Here is a 26,847-nt window from a genome sequence, read left to right as displayed (position 1 = left end):
GTCCACATCAACTATCTATCATGGTCCAAACACACCATGAAAAGTTGTGAAGAGGGCACGGCAACACCTTTTCTCCCTCAAAAAAGATTTGGCATGGGTCCCCAGATCCTCAAAAAGTTCTACATCTACACCATCGAGAGCAGCCTGACCGGTTGCATCACTGCCTGGTATGGCAACTGCTCGGCATCCGAAAGTAAGGCACTACAGAGGGTAGTTTGTACAGCTCAGTACATCAAGATTCCTGCCATCCAAGACCTATATACTAGGCGGTGTCAGAGGAAAACCCCAAAAACTGTCAAAGACTCCAATCACCCATGTCATAGACTGTTCTCTCTGCTACCGCACGGCAAGTGGTACCGGAATGCAAAGTCTAGGTCCAAAAGGCTCCTTAATTAACAGCTTCTACCCCCAAGCCATAAGACTGCTGCTCAATTAATCAAATGGCCATCCAGATTACTTTTGTGATACTTTTCTTTTTCACTTTAGTTTATTTAGTAAATATTTCTTAACTCCATTGCTGCATTTCACGGTATTCATTGCATGTGACAAATAACATTTACAGTAGTTACATTAATCAACCCCCATAGTCTCCACAGCCGGACAATTTTCACTAGGCTTCTGAAAATAAATGCTGTTGGCATTCTCAGTGTCGCTCATTCAGCCAACAGAAACTTTCAACCGGTTTTTCCCCACTAAGCAACGAGTCGGAGCCCAAGCGTTCTCAGTTCTCACCTCCACCCATTACTGGGTCTGAGCCGCCGAAGCCTCCCCACCATTAGCTCTGACAAATTCAAAAACCCAAGTCATTGGTGAATTCATTACTCGCAATATTAGCCTTAAATAGAATCATCCAGCGATTATACATTGTTTACCACGGGGCAGGGCTACCGATGTAAAGGATCATCTGAAAACGGTGCTGGCTGATGTTCAAACTAGCGAGTGTAGAGAGAATATGGATATTGTTATCCACGTCAGCACAAGCAACGTTAGGATGAAACAGTCAGAGGTCACCAAGCGCAGTAACTTCAGCGTGTAAATTAGCCAGAAAGATGTGTCGGCATCGAGTACCTGTCTCTGGCCCCCTCCCAGTTAGGGGGAGTGATGAGCTCTACAGCTGACTTGCACAACTCAATCACTGGTTGAAAACTGTTTCCTGCCCTCCCAAAATATTACATTTGTAGATAATTGATCCTCTTTCTGGGCCTTTTGAGAAATGACAGACTCCATCCTAGCTGGAGGGGTGCTCTCATGTTACCGTTCAACAGACAGGGCTCTAACTTCTCTAGCTCCACATTGAGAGGGTGCAGGCCAGACAGCAGGCTGTTAGCCAGCCAGCAAGAGTGGAGTCTGCCACTAGCACAGTCAGCTATGTGTTCCCCATCGAGACAGTGTCTGTGCCTCGATCTAGGTAGGGAAAATCTAAACACAGTTCTGTCATTCTTTCCAGGTCTATGCCCAAACAGTTTTAAAAAGTAATCTCTCTAGAAATAAGGCCCTCACTGTTGCTGCCTGTTATAGACCCCCCCTCAGCTCCCAGCTGAGCCCTGGACACCATATGTGAATTGATTGCCCCCCATTTATCTTCAGAGTTCGTTCTGTTAGATGGCCTAAACTGGGATATGATTAACACACCAGCAGTCCTACAATCTAAGCTAGATGCCCTCAATCTCACACAAATTATCAAGGAACCCACCAGGTACAACCCTAAATCTGTAAACATGGGCACCCTCATAGATATTATCCTGACCAACTTGCCCTCCAAATACACTTCTGCTGTTTTCAAATCAGGATCTCAGCGATCACTGCCTGTATCCTCTATGGGTCCGCGGTCAAACGACCACCCATCATCACTGTCAAACGCCCCCTAAAACACTTCTGCGAGCAGGCCTTTCTAATCGACCTGGCCCGGGTATCCTGGAAGGATATTGACCTCATCCCGTCAGTCGAGGAAGCCTGGTCGTTCTTTAAAAGTAATTTCCTCACCATCTTAAATAAGCATGCCCCTTTCAAAAAATGTAGAACTAAGAACAGATATAGCACATGGTTCACTCCAGACCTGACTGCCCTCAACCACCACAAAAACATCCTGTGGCGGGCTGCACTAGCATCGAATAGTCCTCACGATATGCAACTTTTCAGGAAAGTCAGGTACCAATACACGCAGTTAGCTAGGAAAGCAAAGGCTCGCTTTTTCAAAACAGAAATTTGCATCCTAACTCCAAAAAGTTTTGGGACACTGTAAAGTCCATGTAGAATAAGAGCACCTCCTCCCAGCTGCCCACTGCACTGAGGCTAGGAAACACTGTCACCACGATAAATCCACGATAATCAAGAATTTTAATAAGCATTACTCTACGGCTGGCCATGCTTTACTCCTGGCTACCCCAACCCTGGGCCAACAGCTCCGCACCCCCCGCAGATACTTGCCCAAGCCTCCCCAGCTTCTTCACCCAAATCCAGATAGCAGATGTTCTGTGAAAGAGCTGCAAAACCTAGACTCATACAAATCAGCTGGGCTAGACAATCTGGACCCTCTTTTTCTGAAATTATCAGCCGCCATTGTTGCAACCCCTATTACCAGTCTGTTCAACCTCTTTTTAATCGTCCGAGATCCCCAAAGATTGGAAAGCTGCCGCGGTCATCCCCCTCTTCAAAGGGGGCGACACTCTGGACCCAAACTGTTACAGACCTATATCCATCCTGCCCTGCCTATCTAAAGTCTTCAAAAGCCAAGTTAAACAAATCACTGACCATTTCGAATCCCATCATTCCTTCTCCGCGGTGCCATCCGGTTTTCGAGCTGGTCACAGGTGCACCTAAGCCACGCTCAAGGTACTAAACGATAACATAACCACCATCGATAAAAGACAGTACTGTGCAGCCGTCTTCATCGACCTGGCCAAGGCTTTCGACTCTGTCAATCACCGTATCCTTATCGGTAAACTCAACAGCCTTGGTTTCTGAAATGACTGCCTCGCCTGGTTCACCAACTACTTCTCAGAGTTCCGCATGTCAAATCGGAGGGCCTGTTGTCCGGACCTCTGGCAGTCTCTATGGGGGTACCAGAGGGTTCAATTCTCAGGCCGACTCTTTTCTCTGTATATATCAACGATGTCGCTCTTGCTGCGGGTGATTCCCTGATCCACCTCTACGCAGACGACACCATTCTATATACATCTGGCCCTTTTTGGACACTGTGTTAACAAACCTCCAAACGAGCTTCAATGCCATACAACACTCCTTCCGTGGCCTCCAACTGCTCTTAAACGCTAGTAAAAAAAAGAGCATTCTTTTCAACTGATTGCTGCCCGCACCCACCCGCCCAACTAGCATCACTACTCTGGACAGTTGATTTAAAATATGTGGACAACTATAAATACCTAGGTGTCTGGCTAGACTGTAAACTCTCCTTCCATACTCATAAACATCTCCAATCCAAAATTAAATCTAGAATCGGCTTCCTGTTTCGCAACAAAGCATTCTTCACTCACGCTGCCAAACTTACCCTCGTAAAACTGACTATCCTACCGATCCTCGACTTCGGCGATGTCATTTACAATATAGCCATCCAACACTCTACTCAGCAAACTGGATTGCAGTCTCTCACAGTGTCATCCGTTTTGTCACCAAAGCCCCATATACCACCCACCACTGCGACCCGTATGCTCTTGTCGGCTGACCCTCGCTACATATTAGTCGCCAGACCCACTGGCTCCAGGTCATCTAAGTCTTTGCTAGGTAAAGCTCCGCCTTATCTCAGCTCACTGGTCACCATAACAACACCCACCCTTAGCACGCGCTCCAGCAGGTATATCTCACTGGTCTTCCCCAAAGCCAACACCTCTGCCATTGCAGTCTTTCTTTCCAGTTCTCTGCTGCCAAATGACTGGAACGAATTGCAAAAAAAATAAAATAATAATAAATTTAATTTTTTTTAAAAATCGCTGAAGTTGGAGACTTTTATTTCCCTCACTAACTTTTAGCATCAGCTATCTGAGCAGCTTACCGATCGCTGCAGCTGTACACAGCCCATCTGTAAATAGCCCATCCAATCTACCTACCTCATTCCCATATTGTTTTATTTACTTTTTTGCACACCAGTATTTCTACTTGCACATCATCATCTGCACATCTATCACTCGTGTTGATTTGCTAAATTGCAATTACTTCGCTACTGTGGCCTATTTATTGGCTTACCTCCTTACGCCATTTGCACACACTGTATATAGACTTTTTTCTATTGTTATTGACTGTACGTTTGTTTATTCCATGTGTAACTCTGTGTTGTTGTCGGTGTCGCACTGCTTTGCTTTATCTTGGCCAGGTCACAGTTGTAAATGAGAACATGTTCTCAACTGGCCTACCTGGTTAAATAAAAAGGTGAAATAAAAAAAATATTGCCACAATCATCCCATGGAATAGATATTGTCGATCTAAATGTTTTTCCTCATTATTCTGGATCGTCAGACCACGTTATGATGTTTGCAATCACAAAAAAATAATGTGCTTAGACCCCAACCCATTATTATCAAAAGTTGCATTATAAATTCTCGAACAACCCAAAGATTTCTCAATTCCTTTCCAGACTCCCTCCACCTACCCAAGGACATAGGAGTACAAAAATAAGTTAACCGCCTAACCGAGTACCTAAACCTTGTGTAATACCCTTGATGTAGTTGCACAAAGTAATTGCCTCTAAACCTTCCAGTTGTCTACTGGATCCTATTCCAAGATGCAGAATATCTAAGCAAACAGCTGGAGGCAGGGCTTTCTCCTATAGAGCTACATTTTTATTGAATGGTCTGCCGATCCATGTGAGAGCTGGAGACTTAGTCTCGACCTTTAAGTTTTTACTGACAACTGATCACTTCAGTAGGTCCTATGATTAAGTGTAGTCTGGCCCAGGGGTGCGAAGGCGAACGGCAAGGCTGGAGTGACAAACCACCCTTGTTGTCTCTGCCTGGCCGGCTTTCCTATCTTCACTGGGATTCTCTGCCTCTGACCATATTACCTGGGCTGAGTCACTGGCTTGCTCGCGCTCTTCCATCCTTCCTGTCCTTGGACTCGTGCGGTGGGGAGATCTTTGTGGGCGATATTCAGCCTTGTCTCTGGGTAATAAGTTAGTGGCCCATTGATTTCCCTTTGGTGGTGTGGTGTGGGGGCTGTGCTTTGCCAAAGTGGGTGGGGTCATATCCTGCCTGGTCATCCCTGTCTGGGGGTGACTTTGGAAGGGGCCTGTGTCCCTGACCCCCACCCTGTCTCAGTCTCCTGTATCTATGCTGCAATAGTCTATGTGCCGGGGGGCTAGGGTCAGTCTTATATCTGGTGTAATTCTCGTCTTATCTGGTATCCTGTGTGATCTTAGATATGCTCCCTCTAAATCTCCCATCTCTCTGTCCCCTCCTGGAGGACCTGAGCCCTAAGACCATGCCTCAGGACTACCTTGCCTGACGACTCCTGACTGTCCACGTCCCTAGCCCACCTGTTCGTTCTGCTAATCCAGTTTCTGCTGTTCTACATGCGGCTATGGAAGCCTGACCCCCCCTGGATATGCTGTCTCGACCTCTAAATGCTCAGCTATGAAAAGCCAACTGCCAGTAACTCTTGAGGTGCTGACCTCTTGCGCCATTTACAACCACTGTGATTATTATTTGACCCTGTTGGTCTTCTATGAATGGTTAAACATCTTGAAGAATGTTTAACCCCTCTGTGAGGGGAACGGCACCTCACTACCTCCAGGCTCTGATCAGGCCCTACACCCAAACAAGGGCACTGCGTTCATCCACCTCTGGCCTGCTCGCCTCCCTACCACTGAGGAAGTACAGTTCCCGCTCAGCCCAGTCAAAACTGTTCGCTGCTCTGGCCCCCAATGGTGGAACAAACTCCCTCACGACGCCAGGACAGCGGAGTCAATCACCACCTTCCGGAGACACCTGAAACCCCACCTCTTTAAGGAATACCTAGGATAGGATAAAGTAATCCTTCTCACCCCCCCCCCCCCCTTAAAAGACCTAGATGCACTATTGTAAAGTGGCTGTTCCACTGGATGTCATAAGGTGAAAGCACCAATTTGTAAGTCGCTCTGGATAAGAGCGTCTGCTAAATGACTTAAATGTAATGTAAATGTAATCTGTCCTTAATGGCCATGTACTCTTAGAATCTCCAACCGGCCCAGTCAGAAGAGGACTTGCCACCCCTCAGAGCCTGGTTCATCCCTCTAGCTTTCTCCCTAGCCACTTGCGCTCTGAGGTTTTAGGCTAGGTTTCTGTATTAGCACTTTGTGACTGCAACTGCTGTTGTAAAAAGGGCTCTATAACTACATTTGATTGACTGAATAGTCCTGCAGGTCGACCACTTATAAAAAGGTCAATCTGGGATTCAAACAAAAACAAAGCGTACTCCTTGCCACTTTATTTGGTAAACGGCTGAGAAATGTGGCAGAAGAAACGTAACCAATCTCAAATACATAGAAGCAAGGACTCTCACATATGGAGGCAATGACTGACCATCCATGAGATCAAAATAATTTAAAAAAAAGTTAAGCTATACAATGTTTGTAGACCATGCAATTGTAAACAAACACTGTATAGCTTAACATTTTTATTTGATCTCATGGATGGAGTAAGTAATGGATTAAAACAAAACTTGCTTTGGGTTCTGATGGGGTAAGACATACCATTTTTACACTATTAAAATGCTCTGAATTTAAGAAATTGTACCCTCTCTCATCTTTAACAACCAGGAAGCCTGAAAGACCAGGCTGAGTGGACAGGGATCTTATATTCATGAGCTCACCTTGACTAACTGCTCTTTGATACACCCTTGTGTTCATTGCCAGGTAACAAGGTAAACAATGGGCCACATGTCATTACAAGACTAAATAGTATGCCTCAACCCATCTTCTCTGCAAAATGCTCACATGGTCAACAGAGCTAATCATGGACTGTTGGACATCAGACAAACAGCAGCAACACACAATTGCATTTCCATTGATTTGTAAGCAATTACAGAACACAGTTCACTGAAAAGCTTCATCACAAGAATTAGTAAAATTAGTAAAGCCTGGGTCAACTTAGAAGATTAGACATAAGGGAATGTACATGAAAACAGCAAACAATAAGTGTACTGGACAATTTATTGGTGCCTCTACATTAGCATTATAAATGACAATATGTTCAGAATTATAAACACTGCTCAAAAAAATAAAGGGAACACTAAAATAACACATCCTAGATCTGAATGAATGAAATATTCTTATTAAATACATTTTTCTTTACATAGTTGAATGTGCTGACTACAAAATCACACAAAAATTATCAATGGAAATCAAATTGATCAACCCATGGAGGTCTGGATTTGGAGTCACACTCAAAATTAAAGTGAAAAACCACACTACAGGCTGATCCAACTTTGATGTAATGTCCTTAAAACAAGTCAAAATGCGGCTCAGTAGTGTGTGTGGCCTCCAAGTGCCTGTAACAGGCGGTTTCCTGAGGGATCTCCTCCCAGACCTGGACTAAAGCATCCGCCAACTCCTGGACAGTCTGTGGTGCAACGTGGCGTTGGTGGATGGAGCGAGACATGATGTCCCAGATGTGCTCAATTGGATTCAGTTCTGGGTAACGGGCGGGCCAGTCCATAGCATCAATGCCTTTCTCTTGCAGGAACTGCTGACACACTCCAGCCACATGAGGTCTAGCATTAGGAGGAACCCAGGGCCAACCGCACCAGCATATGGTCTCACAAGGAGTCTGAGGATCTCATCTCGGTACCTAATGGCAGTCAGGCTACCTCTGGCGAGCACATGGAGGGCTGTGCGGCCCCCCAAAGAAATGCCACCCCACACCATGACTGACCCACCGCCAAACCGGTCATGCTGGAGGATGTTGCAGGCAGCAGAACGTTCTCCACGGCGTCTCCACTCTGTCACGTCTGTCACATGTGCTCAGTGTGAACCTGCTTTCATCTGTGAAGAGCACAGGGCGCCAGTGGCGAATTTGCCAATCTTGGTGTTCTCTGGCAAATGCCAAACGTCCTGAATGGTTTTGGGCTGTAAGCACAACCCCCACCTGTGGACGTCGGGCCCTCATACCACCCTCATGGAGTCTGTTTCTGACCGTTTGAGCAGACACATGCACATTTGTGGCCTGCTGGAGGTCATTTTGCAGGGTTCTGGCAGTGCTCCTCCTGCTCCTCCTTGCACAAAGGCAGAGGTAGCGGTCCTGCTGCTGGGTTATTGCCCTTCTACGGCCTCCTCCACGTCTCCTGATGTACTGGCCTGTCTCCTGGTAGCGCCTCCACACTATGCTGGACAGACACAGCAAACCTTCTTGCCACAGCTCGCATTGATGTGCCATCCTGGATGAGTTGCACTACCTGAGCCACTTGTGTGGGTTGTAGACTCCGTCTCATGCTACCACTAGAGTGAAAGCACCACCAGCATTCAAAAGTGACCAAAACATCAGCCAGGAAGCATAGGAACTGAGAAGTGGTCTGTGGTCACCACCTTGTCTTGCTAATTGCCTATAATTTCCACCGGTTGTCTATTCCATTTGCACAACAGCATGTGAAATTTATTGTCAATCAGTGTTGCTTCCTAAGTGGACAGTTTGATTTCACAGAAGTGTGATTGACTTGGAGTTACATTGTGTTGTTTAAGTGTTCCCTTGATTTTTTTGAGCAGTGTATATATACTTGATCAGATATTTATTTGATCATTTACAATAGGTCAGAATAGCAGGAAATATTGATCAACATGAATACTCATGAGAAATAATGGTTTGACATCATTTGACATAAAATGTTTTTGCCATAAGCCTAATATTGTGACCCGGCCTTTAAAGTGTGCAGGTACCATTGATTCATAACACTCATCGCTCATCCAAATGCTTAAAAAAATACAAAGCAACTAAATGTGATATCAAACCAAGTAAAAGTGTATTACTTAGGCTTTAGGAAGCGCAACAAACTACAGAGGTTGATGGGGAGGGGGACCCATGTACCCCGCGTCAATCAAGCAGGATTCAGATTCCGAGTGTTTAATAGTCGTGACTACGTGTCGTGACTACCATTAATGTGATGACTGCTATTTATCAAATAATTACCTACTCTGTTCAATTAGTACTCAAGTAAATTAATCATGTAACCATAAAGTCATTAGGAACTTAGTCACACTTTAAACAACTTTTCCCGTGGTGCCCCATCTCCCGACTTAAACTCTAAAGATACATAGATCTCTTACATCAATACAGTCAATTATTACCTGTCTCATTCTGGACATCACAAATATCTTAATCCACAAGAAACCTAGCCTGAGTGATGAATCAGCAATTCACAAAGTTAGTGAATAAATAATTAAGCCTACACGGTATAGGTTTTCATTTTATGTTAGTAATCGATAAGTCCCTAGTGGACTAACCCAATATGACGGCTTGTTACACAATGGAAGGGGGGATAAAGAGCGGGAGAGAGTGGACTTATCCTACATACACTTGGAAACTACGCTCACCATAAATATAAATATTTAGCACCCTAACAGCCACTCATTTGGATTACAAGTGCAACATATATTTACGCGTAGATGTCTTTCTCTGTCGTCTCTCTGTTGAAACCACTATCCGTTTATGGCGAGTAGTTCGATGCAAGTCTCGGGTTGTCCACCAGAGGTCAATGTCCTTAGTTGTCGGCTCCTGTCTTGGGAGTGTTCGTTAGACTAGATACGCCAAATGGTGTACAGTGGGATCTGCACTTCCCCCTGTCCGTTAGAGTAGAAACCTCCGAGGCATCTATGCTGGTGAGAGAGATTTGTCCTTCCCTCTCGTCTTGGTCAATTGACCTAGACCATATCACATACCAGCTGCAGACTGGGAATGTTTTGCTCTAGTCTTCAACTTCATCACTCCTCTAGTTTGAAGGTCTTACCATTTTCTGGTCTTGTAGTTTTAACCATTTCACGACATCCGGCTTACACCGTCCACCTGCTTGGTCTAATGTACATTTTGTTACAAATCCTTTTAAAAACACTCTGGCCAGAAAGGCAGATCCATCATGTTGACATTGAACTCTGAGCTCACTTGGGCATAGCTATTGATTGGCACAAGTTTTACAAGAAAAACAATTCTCATTTAGAAGGATAAAATCACATTGCTATATTTATTCATATAAGTTCTACAACATTTAGATGTAAATCTGATATACACATTGTGAAAGCTCTCAGTTACAATGTTTCCATTATAACTTATTTCTGATAAGTTTAATGACATGACAAAATAGACAAATTTTCTATATTCCATCTGTCATAATTCCCAACATTTGGATATTTAAATATATTGTCCCAATGTTCATTGTTTGAGGTTTTGGCAAAGTCTCTGTTGTACTCAGACATTCCATTCTCAATACTGCAGGGCCAAAGGGGGAGTTTCTGGCAGGTATTTACGATCCGGTTGTTAAGTCAACTCCCGAGAGAGAGACAGAGAGAGACAGAAGCTTGGTTGCAAATGGGTCTTCCAAATGGACAATGACCCCAAGCATTCTTCCAAAGTTGTGGAAAAATGGCTTAAGGACAACAAAGTCAAGGTATTGGAGTGGCCATCACAAAGTCCCGCCCTAAATCCTATAGAAAATGTGTGGGCAGAACTGAAAAAGCGTGTGCGAGCAAGGAGACCAACAAACCTGACTGTTACACCAGCTCTGTCAGGAGGAATGGGCCAAAATTCACCCCACTTATTGTGGGAAGCTTGTGGAAGGCTACCTGAAACAGTTGACACAAGTTAAACAATTTAAAGGCAATGGTCCCAAATACTAATTGAGTTTGTAAACTTCTGACCCACTGGCAATGTGATGAAATAAATAAAAGCTCAAATAAAATTACAATTAAATAAATCACTACTTTTATTCAGAAATGTCACATTCTTAAAATAAAGTGGTGATCCTAACTGACCTAAGACAGGGAATTTTTACTTGGATTAGATGTCAGGAATGAGTTTCAATGTATGTGGCTAAGGTGTATGTAAACTTCCGTCTTCAACTGTCACCCTCTGAAGAGCCTTGCGATCCGTGGAGGTAGAGTTATTTACCATCTCCACAGCAGCCACGTTGATGAAGATGGGGGCATGTCCAGCCTGGTTCCTCCTGAAGTCCACAATCAGCTCCTTTATTTTGCTACCGTTAAGGGATAGGTTGTTTACCTGGCACCACACCTTTAGAGTGCCCACCTCCTCCCTGTAGGCTGTCTCGTAATTTTTGTCAATCAAGCCTACTACTGTTGTTTCATCAGCGAACTTGACGATGGAGTTGTAACTGTGCGAGTCTACGCAGTTGTGGGTATACAGGGAATACAGGAGAGGACTGAGGACACACCCTTGTTGAGAACCAGTGTCGAGGAGGTAATGTTGCCTACCTTCACCACCATGGGGGGGCCCTTCAGGAAGTCCAGGATCCAGTTGCATAGAGAGGAATTCAGACCCAGGGCCGTGAGCTTTCTAATGAGCTTATCGGGCACTGTGGTATAGAAGGCCGAGCTGTAGTCGATAATAGTAGACATCTTGAAGCAGGTGGGTATTGAAGTAGGAGACAAATCCAGCTATGGACTCCTACTTGGCTTTGGGAAATCTGATTTTGTATGACTGCTGCAGTCATTTTGTAATCCTGCTGCAGATGTTGTCTGGGAAGCTATGCAGACAGAGTAGATGTTGAATTTTCTAAAATGTCTGCTTTAAGATAGTGAAAAGAGAAAAGGAGCTGGAAAGTGAAATAACAACAGCATCCGTATTAGCTTCCTGGTAAGACCCATCAAACGTTCTACCGAATTGATGAAGCAACTTTGCTGTTGGATTTCTTCACAAAATAGTGTAACGTTAAATTTACTCTCTGGCATCCAGTCACAGCACAGTGTGTGCTTTTGCCGGCATGCTGGTAAGTAGCTTGCTAGCTAACAGTCACACCACAGAGTAAAGGTTACCAGTATCTTTGTAAACAAAGCCAAAGCAAGGTGTTGGCACACGTGATGACGGTTTAAAAATAAAAGATTCACCCATTTTGAATGTTATATTGTTTTTGTGCATCTCTGATGTTCTTTCGCTTCCCTGGGTCATTTCATGTTGCCATGTGTATTTGAGCTATTGCCGTTCAAGCAGGCATAAATTTGGCCAGTATGACATCGCATTGCGATAAAGCTGCTCTCACTACACTGAAAGTTAACAGGAATACGACTTTTAGATTGCGAAAACGTCCATCATACATGTCAGATTTCAATACTTCCCGATGTCATAACGCAGGAGGTTGTCTTCTCTTGAATAAGCCATTGATCATATTTTTGTGGTATTCCTACCTCGAGAAATGTGTCATTTAAAAGAGGGTTTAACAGATTTCCACAATGATTTTCACGTTGCTTCCAACTTTATAACGACAACAGGAAACATTTGTCAACACTAATATGTAAAGAACAATATTTTTTGTCATGTAAAACTAAATTATAGGAATGAGTGGTTTTTGGTGGAATTTTCCTTCAAGGCGGTACATACTCACATTAGTAAAGATGATAACACGGTACCATTGGTGTACATTTAAAATCGATGCCTGCCTCCTGATTCCAAGTGTTTGACATGAGGGAGGGGACCAGTAACTTAATCAAAGTACCAGCTACAGTCATTGTTCATGCTTAGGTAACCCTCATTTTAACTGGCTTTATCCAAGTATCATCCAATTTGACAGAAAACATGATTTCCACTGTTCAGGACCTTTAATATACAGATATTGCAGGGTTCTCCCCAAAGACTGTAAGAGGGGCATTGCACCACCTTGTGGACTAGCTGCGCCACTATGTAAAAACATTAACACAATTGTTTTTGTCACCATTTAAGGCCAGGCACCACACCCTAACACAGTATATATGTTTTGCTGTAGATTGCAGGGAATGGCAGTTACAGGTGTTCAAAAATGCTAAACTCTATGAGTTACAGTACTATCTCACAGTAAGTCAGATTTGTTTGGTTTTTTTGGGGGGGGGGGAACAGGCTTCCATACTTCAAGAAACAATAGCTATTCTGTATTAAAATGTGATGTACCAACACTAGATTGCTCCTTTAATGGGTTTAATTGAATTAATAAATTAAATCTGATGTCAACCAGAAGTCATTAAACATGCACCAACTCACATCAACAAAACTGAAACAATAACTCCCTCGCGTACACACTGTGATTGACTATAGGCTATACATAAGATTATCCTTGGAAGTTGAGGCGGGCCTGATGCAAAGTGCACATTGAATTCATGTGATACATATCGCCTAAACGTATCTCACAATAACAACGTACTATGTCACAACTCCATCTGCGGACCGCGGTTACAACATGGCATGCCCACTACTTGTCACGACATCCAGCGCCCACTGCCAGTGAGGCTGCTTGCTAGCTACTTCCCTCCAAGTAATGTTAACAGAAAACAGTTTAAGGCAGGCGGGGGCAAAATACACCGGGGGAATCTCAATTTCACACTCCTTGTGTCTCTCCTCACCTTCTCAAAACCCATTGAAGGTGGTCAGGGAGGAGGGACCTCTGACTTTCTCATCCAATTGGTTTTGAGAAAGAAGCAAGGACAAAGGACAGAGGACGCGAGGAGTAGGCAATTGAGATTCTCCCATAGTGCACCGGTGTCCCCTAGCTAGCTAGCAGCCTCCTTCGGTGGGGTTTTCGGAGGGTGGCATCCAACGTTATTGGTACATTACCGCCACCTACTGCGCTGGAGTGTGGACCAGAGACAGTGCTAGCAGCACAGTGGGTGTGGCATAGTGGGCGTGGCATGTAGTAACCTCTTGTCAACTGATAGATGACATCTTTTCTTGGTGCCTTGAAATAGCTTCCATAAGAACTTGTCAATCACGCACAATATATTTTCACAGGCCCATCAACATAACCCCATTTCCCACCACAACAAGCTACACATGCTTTGACCGGTAGGCCTTGAAGCCATGATAAAAATCACCAGCCTTTCCTATCTGGACATCCTAATTTCACTCACCTCCCAACCTGTGCTCTGTTGTTGATTCCACTGGCCGTGGAAGACATACTGGCAGGGCCCGAAGTCCAGTTGGATGTTTTTCGCCCACATGAGCTGGGCTGTTGTTTCAACATGGCCAAGCAGCAAGCTTTCACAAAATCAAGTTACAAAACTAAATATTATTCGAGCATATAATTGGAGACAATTTGATACACCTACAACGGGAAGTAACTTTTTCGTAGCAGGTTTGGAAACTCAAGCAGCATGTTTGGAGAATTAACGTTGAAGGTTAGTATAATTATCTAGCTAGGTTAATGTTAGGAAAAGGGGTAGGGTTAGCGAAAATGCAGTCCTAACCTGCTACCGATGGTCACTTCCGGTCGTAGCTGTATCTTATTTGAGTGTTTTTAGGGAGTCCCAAATCATTCGTTTAGACTGTATTAATCTCAATGACTGAGAACTGCCATGCTAACTAACGCTAATAGTAATTGGCATCGCAAACTGGAAAGCTACAGTAAGGCGGCCCGACATTAAAATATACCTTGATTTCTGATTGTATTCCCTGGCTGGCTACTTTGTTGCTACACAGAGAATAAGTCGATACAAAATAGCAAGGTTTTCACACCAGATCGTGGTTCAGGATTCTTCTGATCCAAGCTAGCTACGTTAGCTAGCTGGCAGTCTCTTGAACATTCGCTTGGTAGCTTCCCTGTCTGGATTACTTGCTTCTTTAGGACAACTTGACGTATTCTTCTTGAAGGTTTACACCTTAGAATCTCAGTTGTGATGCTAGTATACTGGCCATAAGCGTTTTAAATGGTATTTTCTTCAGGTTTCGGGATGAAAACCCGCAGTCGCTCGCCACCTCTCGGTGTAAGCTTCACTCGATCAGAGCGCTGGTGAGTGGTCGTCACAAGCCAATAATAAATCAATTGTTCCGGGTCAGGGACTTTTGGAATCCTTCAGAATAAGAGTCCCATCCTGTGTAATAATTGGGTTGAAAATGATGCACAATTATCGATGTATTTTCTACTAGTTATCGAGTAAAAGTATTTCTATACGATACGTTTTTTCTTTGTTCAAGCCAAAATGGTCAACAATGTGTTTTGTGTGTGTACTATCATTTATTTCACTTACACGCTTTTCTGTATCTTGTGTTGCAGTGAAAGGGGTGTCCATTATACTCAGGAGCACTTCTAGCTTCTAAATCCACAGAGTTAATATCCAGAGGAGCGTGGCTGCTCATTTTAAAGAGTGACCTATCAGCCTAAATCCAATCGTTTTCTCATATTGGGCATATACAGTGGGGAGAACAAGTATTTGATACACTGCCGATTTTGCAGGTTTTCCTACTTACAAAGCATGTAGAGGTCTGTCATTTTTATCATAGGTACACTTCAACTGTGAGAGACGGAATCTAAAACAAAAATCCAGAAAATCACATTGTATGATTTTTAAGTAATTAATTTGCATTTTATTGCATGACATAAGTATTTGATCACCTACCAACCAGTAAGAATTCCGGCTCTCACAGACCTGTTAGTTTTTCTTTAAGAAGCCCTCCTGTTCTCCACTCATTACCTGCATTAACAGCACCTGTTTGAACTCGTTACCTGTATAAAAGACACCTGTCCACACACTCAATCAAACAGACTCCAACCTCTCCACAATGGCCATGACCAGGGGGCTGTGTAAGGACATCAGGGATAAAATTGTAGACCTGCACAAGGCTGGGATGGGCTACAGGACAATAGGCAAGCAGCTTGGTGATAAGGCAACAACTGTTGGCGCAATTATTAGAAAATGGACAAAGTTCAAGATGACGGTCAATCACCCTCGGTCTGGGGCTCCATGCAAGATCTCATCTCGTGGGGCATCAATGATCATGAGGAAGGTGAGGGATCAGCCCAGAACTACACGGCAGGACCTCATCAATGACCTGAAGAGAGCTGGGACCACAGTCTCAAAGAAAACCATTCGTAACACACTATGCCGTCATGGATTAAAATCCTGCAGCGCACGCAAGGTCCCCCTGCTCAAGCCAGCGCATGTCCAGGCCCGTCTGACGTTTGCTAAAGACCATCTGGATGATCCAGAGGAGGAATGGGAGAAGGTCATGTGGTCTGATGAGACAAAAATAGAGCTTTTTGGTCTAAACTCCACTCGCCGTGTTTGGAGGAAGAAGGACGAGTACAACCCCAAGAACACCATCCCAACCATGAAGCATGGAGGTGGAAACATCATTCTTTGGGGATGCTTTTCTGCAAAGGGGACAGGACGACTGCACCGTATTGAGGGGAGGATGGATGGGGCCATGTATTGCGAGATCTTGGCCAACAACCTCCTTCCCTCAGTAAGAGCATTGAAGATGGGTCGTGGCTGGGTCTTCCAGCATGACAACGACCCGAAACACACAGCCAGGGCAATCCTGAAGGATCTGGAGAAGGTCAGTATGGAGGAGTAGGCCAAAATCCCTGCTGCAGTGTGTGCAAACCTGGTCAAGAACTACAGGAAACATACGATCTCTGTAATTGCAAACAAAGGTGTCTGTACCAAATATTAAGTTCTGCTTTTCTGATGTATCAAATACGTATGTCATGCAATATAATGCAAAATAATTACTTAAAAATCATAGTGATTTTCTGTATTTTTGTTTTAGATTCCATCTCTCACAGTTGAAGTGTACCTATGATAAAAATTACAGACCTCTACATGCTTTGTAAGTAGGAAAACCTGCAAAATCGGTAGTGTATCAAATACTTGTTCTCCCCACTGTATATTGCACCGTACACAATTTTATGTTGTGTCGCAGAAAAGTTTAGTCCATTCTACTCAGGAGGGCTTCTAGTATCCAAATCCAGAGTTTACATCAAGAGGAGCTGCAAAATGAGCAGCGATATTCCTCTGGGTGTAAACTGTAGACATGGTAACTAGAAGTGCTCCTGAGTAGAATGGACTCTGTTTTTACTGAGACACAAAGTACCAAAAATGTGTTTTTTTGTGGTTGAACCGGTGTTTGAAATTCACTGTTCGACTGAGGGACCTTACATATGTGTGGGGTACAGAGATGAGGTAGTCATAAAAAATAATAATGTTAAACAGTCCATACAACTTATTTAGACTTGCCATAACAAATGGGTTGAACACTTGACTCAAGATATTTCAGCTTTTCATTTTTAATTAATTTTAAAAAATGTCTAAAACCATAATTCCACTTTGACATTATGGGGTATTGTTTGTAGGCCAGTGAAACAAAATCTCAATATAATCCATTTTAAATTCAGTCTGTAACACAACAAAATGTGCAAAAAATACTTTCTGAAGGCACTGTAGTATGTCCAGGGGCAATTTTAGCATGTAAATCTTCGTGAGGTAAACTCAACATTTTCGGGGGGTTGCATGCAGCAAAGCCACTACACAATACTGGACAATACATTAATTGCACTATAACGGTGACAAATGGTGCCCAAAAACTGTTATAGCCTACATAAAGCTGTCCCAACAATAGAACTTTCCTTTCAGCACCATAAAGTGAAACCTTACCACTGCTACACCTGGCTATCAGTGGAGCCTTGTCTGGCAGCGAAACAGTTCAATCAGCCTCATTTACTGCCCTTTTAAAAACCATAGCAAAACAACCCTCGCAATATCAACTGGAATTACATGGGTCTATTACTGAACTTCTAGTTAAAAACAAACATTTGAATGGGAAGAGACTGTAACTGGGAAACATGGTTACAGACCCAACAACATTATTTAGTATCTCTCCTCGTCAAGAAAAGCACATGAGCTAATTATAATGCACAAAGTAACCAAAACAATTCAATCATTCCAACATTGCCTAGAATTATGAATAAGATACTAATTAGATAGACCTATATAAGCAATGGGCCTATAACAATTGAGATGTACAAACTATGCCATATGGGAACAAAGAGCAAATAAGAGGCAATCTGTAATTCCGATAAAGACATTCATGAGCGAGCTAAGATGGACTTAGTCAATATAGCTATTTGTTCAATACTTTTTCAACGTACAGCAGCATAATTCAGAACATGGGCCATTCTTACAGTATTCTCCCTGTACACCAAGACAGAACCATATAATAAATGGAGGCATATAAGCAGACAGAGAGCTCTTACAATATTAAATTATGGCATTTCTCTAAAACAGGCTATAGGCTACATGTGCACTACCAAGTCTGAACAGTAGGCTAAGTTCTGAGGGGGAAAGGGACCAAATTATTAGGGTAAGGCACATGGGCTACTAATAGCTTAGTACACAACATACACTTAGTATTACTTTCTTAGCTACCATATACATATCTTCCTGGCATATCATATAATTTATGCAGCAGCATACAATACATTTTGTGATCACTTGAACAGGAAGGTGGCACGACGGTCCTTCTTGTGGGCAAATTTTGTCATGAAACTTTGGCATTAAAGTCTGGCATTCTCTGGATTTATGGTGCTTTCAAGACAACTGGAAGAAGAAAAAAGTTTGAATCATGACATCAGTGATCTTCAGGTCGGAGCTCTAGAAAGAGTTCCCAACTTGGAATTCCGAGTTGGATGACGGTTCAAAAAACGTATATTCCCAGTTGTCTTGAACTCATTGAAGTCTGAGATTTCCCAGTTCCGATTTTCCAGTTGTTTTGAATGCGGCAGAAGTCATTCTGGATTGACAGCATGACCAATGTATTCAACCTTTTCTAGCACATGTGGTTGCGTGTGAATGTTGATACTTTTAAGCCTGGAAAAGAGACCCTTTCAGACAGATATTTTAAATCCTTAAACCCAGACTTTGACCACACATCCTCTCCACCGAATAGCAGGCAAGGGAAGCAAAATAGTGATTGCTTTGCAACTCTTGCAGTTAGCAATTGATTCCTTCCAAACCACTCATTGTAGAATTGGCTTTTTCCGACTTAATGTTTATGTCCAATGGCCGATGAGCACAGATACGTTTTATCTATAATTTTTCTTCATATAACAAGGATTGAAAAGGATTTGCCAGTAGATTGTCAAGGTGATTCATCATGATGACTGCTTGCTAGGTAAGATTTTGAAAGTATGATGTTGACATGATCAGTCCAATCAAAGCTACAGTAGATATAACGTGATTTTAAGTCATTTTATTTATGGCCAATGAGGGATGGGCACTTCTAATGTAAATCTATGGCAGCACCAAAGGGGGCTTGAATTGCCTAGCTCTCCCTGTACATTATGAGGTGACGTAGTGTCCCTATGAGTGACAGAACACTGAGCCAATCACAGCGCAACTAGAGAAGATTACCAACATCTATGCTCTGTATTTTCCGCTGGCTCCCGCTCCACCACAGAAAGCACTGGGCTAGGCTGAAACACATGTATTGTGGAGCTGCCTTACTCAAGTCGGCAAAAAAAGAGATTGTTTGTATGTGGCTTTATTTGCTCAATAAATGTGTTTTTACATTGTTTGTAAACTGATATGACACAAATGAATGCCAAAATAACATGCAAAACAGGCAACAATATATATGTATTTATTATTATTTTATTTTATTTTAGCTAAACAGGATGGGCTCAAAACCTGCCCTGAATGACGGGTCACCGCTGAGTATGTTCAATATGAAAAACGCACTAAACATTGTGCAATATGAATAAGTTGATTGTTATAATTATTATAATATTATTAATAATATCAATATTGTTATTTGTATTACCGTTGTTACCATAATAACTATTTAACTACCATAATAAGTAACTATCGAATTACTTTTAATGCTGGTAACAATAATGGCAATGCTATAATATAATTTTTGCTATAACGGCGATTAACTTTTGTTTATTTCTTCATACTGTAAAAAAATAAATATGTAAAAATAAAAAAGTCTGCTCACATTTCCTCATAAAATATGACGAATTTCGACCATTTTTTTTCTTCTTCGCCATCTTCATTGCGGGACTCTTACTTTGAAGGGAAATCGCCGAGGTCACGGATTTATTTGCTGCTAGGGCGTCTTTCCCCCCCAAAGTAGGGATAACCAAAGCCACCCCACTTTTCAGCTAGGGGCGTATTCCAGCCTACATTGTCCACGTATTTAGTCAACAGCATAAAAGCGGTGATTGAATGGAATAAATAATGCGCATAGGGTGACTGCAGGTCAAAATCCGTGCTGATTGGGCCTGGGCTGTCTGGGACGCCATACCGGCACTTGGGGAATTGTGTTCCAGCACCTCTATGAAAACAAAGTATCCTATTGCTGGCCCAGATTCACACATCGAAGGCGGGATCTTCAATGAATAGCAATACTTTTCTGATTCCGCTATGTTCAAGTTCATTTGATGCTAGTCTGTGAATCTGTGTGTGGCAGTAGGCTGTCGAGATTGTGCAAAAATAAAATGTGCTGGCCTGAATGGTATGATGCGCTGTTCCAAATTGTCAAGGTTTGTAAGGTCATTCAAAGTCACGGAAATGTGTTTCATAATTGTTGTTAATGTAATTTATGAAAGCACACTTTTAAATATGACCAATCAATAAAAAAACATATAATCTATTATTGGAATGACCCTTCAGTGCATGCCTGTGATGCTGCTTGTGTGCCAGTGTGAGTGCGACATTTCAGCAGCTGGCATAAAATAATGACAGACAGACTAACTAGATCACCAATTCAAAACAGAACTTGTAGCAGTTATCTCTCTAGTTAACTATAGCTAACTAAGCCTTAATTTCGTTGTTGCCTTCCACCGGCACTGTAGAGCCTAAATAAATCTGCAAGTCAGTTAAGAACACATTCTTATTTATTATTTTCAATGACGATTCAATGGGTTAACTGCCTGTTCAGGGACAGAACGACAGATTTGTACCTTGTCAGCTCGGGGGGTTTGAACTTGCAACCTTCCGGTTACTAGTCCAACTCTCTAACCACTAGGCTACCCTGTCGGGGGTGATTTCAAATCCTCAGATACTAATAGGATATAGTGTCATACCATTCATATTTGCATCATTAGGGTGTTTTTCCGGCAGAACGCTACTTCCAGTGCAAAGTGGTGGGACCCAGACAAACCACTGTAACCAGCTACTGACAGTACAACTTCACCTGACCCAACTTCACCTGACCCAGCCACAGCCCTGGGTCCCATTCCAGGTGTCCAGGCTGCCCCTGCCCAGCGTGCAACACCTGACCCAGCTCCAGTCCTGGTCCTGCTGACGTGACTGTGGGGGACACATCAGACCTCATCGGGGGCAAACACCATTCCAGGGACACATAATTGGCGTAATGAATAGCTATCTAGCGTTAGATTGCTCCGAACACCACCACGTAAGCGTACTGTAACTGGGGAGAAAGTGTAGTTCGTCAACTGGAGGCATACACAACGTATCGATCTGTGCAAATCTGCAACAGTAATTGTATATTTTTTTATATGAAATATTATTATTCGTTGATATGAAAGATAAGGGCCATATGTTCTGAAAACCATTTGGCAAGTGATGTTTATTTACGTTTCCAAACGTTAAAACCAGCACCAGAATTATAGTTCACATGGCTAGTTGTGGTTAATCGCAGAAGGGTTTTCGAGAGCTAAACTAGACCTACAGTACCGACATCATCATCATCATTAAACATAATTGTGCCACATTTTTAGTGCGCATATACACACTATATTACGGTTACGGGCACTGACGGCAAAACAATGGCGGCCCCCGGTGGGAACGATTAGATTAATGTTTTGTAATACCTCTCTTCACAGCAATTTACCTATTGTTCTGATACTTCTGCAATATTGAACACTCCTGTATGATTATAAAACTGTTTCGTGACCAGTAAAACGGATCACATTGTTAATTCTGATATGAGGGCAGTTGGTAAGTGGACATGGCTAACGTTAGCTATTCAGAACCAGAATTTAGTTTTGTAGTTGAGGTCGGATGAGATAAGAGATAGAGCAAGTCTACGTTGAGATCAATAACGTTACATCTTATTCAAATGCTCTTGCTTTTTCGAAAATGCAGGCATCTTGAGTTTTTTAGTCAAATGCTTAGTAAACAACAGGGCCGGGAACCTTCCCAACAATGTAGATTTTTTTGTTTAGAAATAATAACACGAGTAAAGATAACTTGGCTATATACACGGGGTATCAGTACCAAGTCGATGTGCAGGGGTATGAGGTAGATTTTGTTAGGATAGTCTTGGAGGTAGTGCCACATTGTCATTCTAACATGTTTAATTTGATCATATTTACTGATCTATTATCAACAAGTAAAATCATTTCAAATGTTGATTATCTGCACAACCTAACTCTTCTTCTCTTACTTTGATAGTTGTCATGAAACTTTGACATGTTGGCACAGAAACTGCACCTGCTCCGACACAACGTCCTGTCATTTGTATCCTCTCGGACTGGCAGTGACCTCACCAGGCGCCAGTATGATGTCATCGTAGTGGGGGGAGGACATGCTGGGACTGAGGCGGCAGCCGCAGCAGCCAGATTGGGGGCAGAGACTCTCCTCATTACCCAGAAGATCATGACTATCGGTGAGAGAGAGGAAAAGCCGCCTGTTATTTACTTGTGGGATCAGTAGGAATAGAGCAGTATCTCTCTGAGCCACCCACCCACTCAGACTCACTCCCTCTCTCTCTCTTTCGTACCCTTCTCCTCTCGTTGTACCTCAGGGGCCCTCTCCTGTAACCCATCTCTGGGGGGCGTGGGGAAAGGCCAGCTTGTGAGGGAGGTGGATGCTCTGGACGGTCTGTGTGGGCGAGCAGGCGACTCGGCCGGGGTCCACTTCTCCATCCTAAACCGCAGCAAAGGGCCCGCTGTGTGGGGACCCCGGGCACAGCTGGACCGGGAACGCTACCGCCAATTCATCCAGGTACCTACCACTCAGCACAGCCAGGATCTGTTCAAGTTCATTTAATTGAATTGTTTAAACAGGAATCAGACAAGTTGTTTACATAAAGTCCTGTGTCGGCTTCGTTGGTAAGAGCGTGGCGCTAGCAATGCCAAGTTTGTGGGATTAATTCCTGCATGTATCACATAAAGATACATGTATACACTCACTGTAAGTCCCTTTAGATAAAATTGTCTACCATGTGGGAGATAAAAGAGCACATATTGGCTCCAAATCCATGTTGCAGTGATACTCTTTTTAATTTACCATCTATCTCAAGAAAATCTGTATCTAAAAAATGATTAGTGCTTTAATCCTCTCCTGACTCCTCTGCAGTCAGAATTGCTGTCCACTCCCAGGCTGACAGTGTTGGAGGGCTCAGTGGATGAGTTGCTGGTGTCACAACCCAACCCAGAGGAGCCTGGACACCACAGAGTCACTGGGATAAGACTGGGTAAGACAGACTGATAGACTGACTCTCTCACACAAACACACACACTACACTTTCACACACTACACTCTACACAATGTCTCTCTTAGTATCTGGTACTTTTCCTGTTGAATCTTTGACCATTCCCCTACAGTGTCATTTATGTAGGATGATTGTAGGTTTATATGTTGTACAAGTATTTGAACCGTAGTAGTATGCATCCCCTCTTTCTCTCTCTCTCTCACACACACACACACACACACACACACACACACACAACACACACAAATTCCTCTCTCGCTCTCTCACACACACACTCTTGCACACACACTCCTCTCTCTCTAACAAACATTTACATTTACATTTAAGTCATTTAGCAGACCTCTCTCGCTCTCTCTCTATTTGAATTCAATTCAAAGGGCTTTATTGGCATGGGAAGCAAGTGGAATAGATAATAAACAAAAGTGAAATAAACTATCTGAAATGAATATGAGAAGATTACACTCACAAAAGTTTCAAAAGAATAGAGATCTTTCAAATGTTATATTACTGGCTATGTATAGTGTTGCAAATAGTGTGCAAGTACAAATGTGAAAATAAATAGATAAATATAGTTTGTATTTACTGTTAGGTTCTAATGAACCTATTAAAACTCACTGACAATTAGTAAAGCTCAAACCAAGTTTATTCACCCGCTTGGTCATACAGCTGCATAAGACACAGACATGGTTCCAACATTGGTAGTGTTTATATACAGTTGAAGTCTGAAGTTTACATACACCTTAGCCAAATATATTTAAACTCCGTTTTTCACAATTCCTGACTTTTAATCCTAGTACACATTCCCTGTCTTAGGTCAGTTAGGATCACCACTTTATTTTAAGAATGTGAAATGTCAGAATAATAGTAGAGAGTGATTTATTTCACCTTTTATTTCTTTCATCACATTCCCAGTGGGTCAGAAGTTTACATACTCTCAATTAGTATTTGGTAGCATTGCCTTTAAATTGTTTAACTTGGATTAAACGTTTCAGGTAACCTTCCACAAACTTCCCACAATAAGTTGGGTGAATTTTGGCCCATTCCTCCTGACAGAGCTGGTGTAACCGAGTCAGGTTTGTAAGGCCTCCTTGCTCGCACATGCTTTTTCAGTTCTGCCCAAAAATTTGCTATAGGATTGAGGTCAGGGCTTTGTGATGGCCACTCCAATACCTTGACTTTGTTGTCCTTAAGCCATTTTGCCACAGCTTTGGAAGTATGCTTGGGGCCATTGTCTATTTGGAAGACCCATTTGCGACCAAGCTTTAACCTCCTGACTGATGTCTTGAGATGTTGCTTAAATATAACCACATAATTTTCCATCCTCATGATGCCATCTATTTTGTAAATTGCACCAGTCCCTCCTGCAGCAAAGGACCCCACAACATGATGCTGCCACCGCCGTGCTTCACGGTTGGGATGGTGTTCTTCGGCTTGCAAGCCTCCCCCTTTTTCCTCCAAACATAACAATGGTAATTATGGCCAAACAGTTCTATTTCTGTTTCATCAGACCAGAGAACATTTCTCCAAAAAGTACAATCTTTGTCCCCATGTGCAGTTGCAAAACGTAGTCTGGCTTTTTTATGGTAGTTTTGGAGCAGTGGCTTCTTCCTTGCTGAGCGGCCTTTCATGTTATGTCAATGTTTTACTGTGGATATAGATACTTTTGTACCGGTTTCCTCTAGCATCCCAAGGTCCTTTGCTGCTGTTCTGAGATTGATTTGCACTTTTCGCACCAAAGTACACTCATCTCTAGGAGACGTGTCTTCTTCTTGAGCGGTATGACAGCTGCGTTGTCCCATGGTGTTTATACTTGCATACTATTGTTTGTACAGATGTACGTGGTACCTTCAGGCGTTTGGAAATTGCTCCCAAGGATGAACCAAATTTGTGGAGGTCTACAATTTTCTTTTGTCTGAGGTCTTGGCTGATTTCTTTTGATTTTCCCATGATGTCAAGCAAAGAGGCACTGAGTTTGAAGGTAGGCCTTGAACTACATCTACAGGTACACCTCCAATTTACACAAATTATGTCAATTAGCCTATCAGAAGCTTCTAAAGCCATGACATAATTTTCTGTAATTTTCCAAGCTGTTTAAAGGCACAGGCAACTTAGTGTATGTAAACTTCTGACCCACTGGAATTGTGATATAGTGATTAAGTGAAATAATCTCTGTTAACAATTGTTGGAAAAATTACTTGTGTCATGCACAAAGTAGATGTCCTAACCGACTTGCCAAAACTAGTTTGTTAACAAGAAATTTGTGGAGTGGTTGAAAAACGAGTTTTAATGACTCCAACCCAAGTGTGTGTAAACTTCCGACTTCAACTGTATACCCCAATTTGGGTGACATTCCCTCTTCTCTAAACATGACATATTTATTATTATGCAGGAAGTTAAGTGATGCGGGCAACAAACTGTTCCTTCTCCTTAATGTGACCAGACCTGACCTTTTTCCCCCCATTCCTCACTGAACCACATCTCTCCATCAGTGCCTTCCAACATGTGATTGCCTTTCCTTTACTCAGTACATTCCAAACTTAATTGCCTTGATCATATACATTCCTTTTACAGATAACCATTAACTTCTGGGCTCAGAACTCAGAACCCATCATTACAATAGTGTTTGTGCTTCACTGACTGCCCTTTTCTTGTGGCAACAGGTGACATATTCCACATGTTTTTCCAGCAGCAGATTATGATCGATAATGTCAAAAGCCACACAGAAGTCTAACAAAACAGCTCCCACAATCTTTTTATTTAACAGTTTTTACTGTCATCTTCTTAATGGGTGCATGCTTATTAGTAAATGGAATAAGCAATTTCATAAGTGTCAAGTGCAGCGTTTGGTTGTTCCTCATTACACACCAGCAAATATTATTTATATCATCAACATAATAATCACTACAAAACTTATTGTATGACCTCTTATACACTATATTAGGCCCAGGCTTTGGAACTTTGGTTTTCCTAGATATGGCTCCTATATTGTGATCACTACATCCTATGGATTTGGAGACTGCTTTAAAGCAAATTTCTGCAGAATGATTAAATATGTGATAAATACATATTGATGATTTCATTCCTGTGCTATTTGTAACTACCATGGTTGGTTGACTGACTGACAACCTGAACCAGGTTGCAGTCACTGGTATAAGTTTGATGTTTTTTCTTGATTGGGCAGCTTGGTGGAAGCCAGTCAATATTTAAATCACCCAGAAAATATACTTTGTTGATATGACATACATTATCAAGCATTTCACACATATCTTCCAGATGCTGTCTTGGTGGTCGATAGCAGCTTCCCACAAGACTGGGCTTTAGGTGAGGCAGATGAACCTGTAGCCAAACAGTATTTAACATGAGATCCTCTAAGCTTTACAGGAATGTGGTTCTGAATATAGACCGCAACACCACCCCCGTTGGCATTTCTGTATTTTCGGTAGATGTAATAGCCATGTATTGCTAAGTGCGTTTCAGAGAGAGTCAGTATATGAATGTAATC

General features: G+C 42.6%; 2 protein-coding genes across 2 annotated transcripts in view; one reads left to right on the top strand and one right to left on the bottom strand.

Annotated features, from left to right (window-relative positions):
* LOC115106726 (ataxin-2-like protein) overlaps positions 1–14,900 on the bottom strand; it is a 52,962-nt gene extending 38,062 nt beyond the window's left edge. Inside the window, 2 exon segments of the mRNA XM_029629733.2 lie at positions 14,018–14,144; positions 14,622–14,900. Of these exon segments, the coding sequence (XP_029485593.2) occupies positions 14,018–14,130 (113 nt within the window). The 5' untranslated portion in view covers positions 14,131–14,144; positions 14,622–14,900.
* Positions 14,901–21,640: 6,740 nt separating this feature from the next.
* The window catches only part of mto1 (mitochondrial tRNA translation optimization 1), a 22,272-nt gene continuing 17,065 nt past the window's right edge, over positions 21,641–26,847 (top strand). The window contains exons 1-4 of the mRNA XM_029629729.2: positions 21,641–21,847; positions 22,304–22,517; positions 22,656–22,855; positions 23,210–23,327. Of these exons, the coding sequence (XP_029485589.2) occupies positions 22,322–22,517; positions 22,656–22,855; positions 23,210–23,327 (514 nt within the window). The 5' untranslated portion in view covers positions 21,641–21,847; positions 22,304–22,321. The remainder of the gene's footprint in view (positions 21,848–22,303; positions 22,518–22,655; positions 22,856–23,209; positions 23,328–26,847) is intronic.

Source organism: Oncorhynchus nerka, linkage group LG23 (genome assembly GCF_034236695.1).
Source record: "Oncorhynchus nerka isolate Pitt River linkage group LG23, Oner_Uvic_2.0, whole genome shotgun sequence".
Lineage (NCBI taxonomy): Eukaryota > Metazoa > Chordata > Actinopteri > Salmoniformes > Salmonidae > Oncorhynchus > Oncorhynchus nerka.
This window is presented reverse-complemented; position numbering and strand designations above follow the sequence as displayed.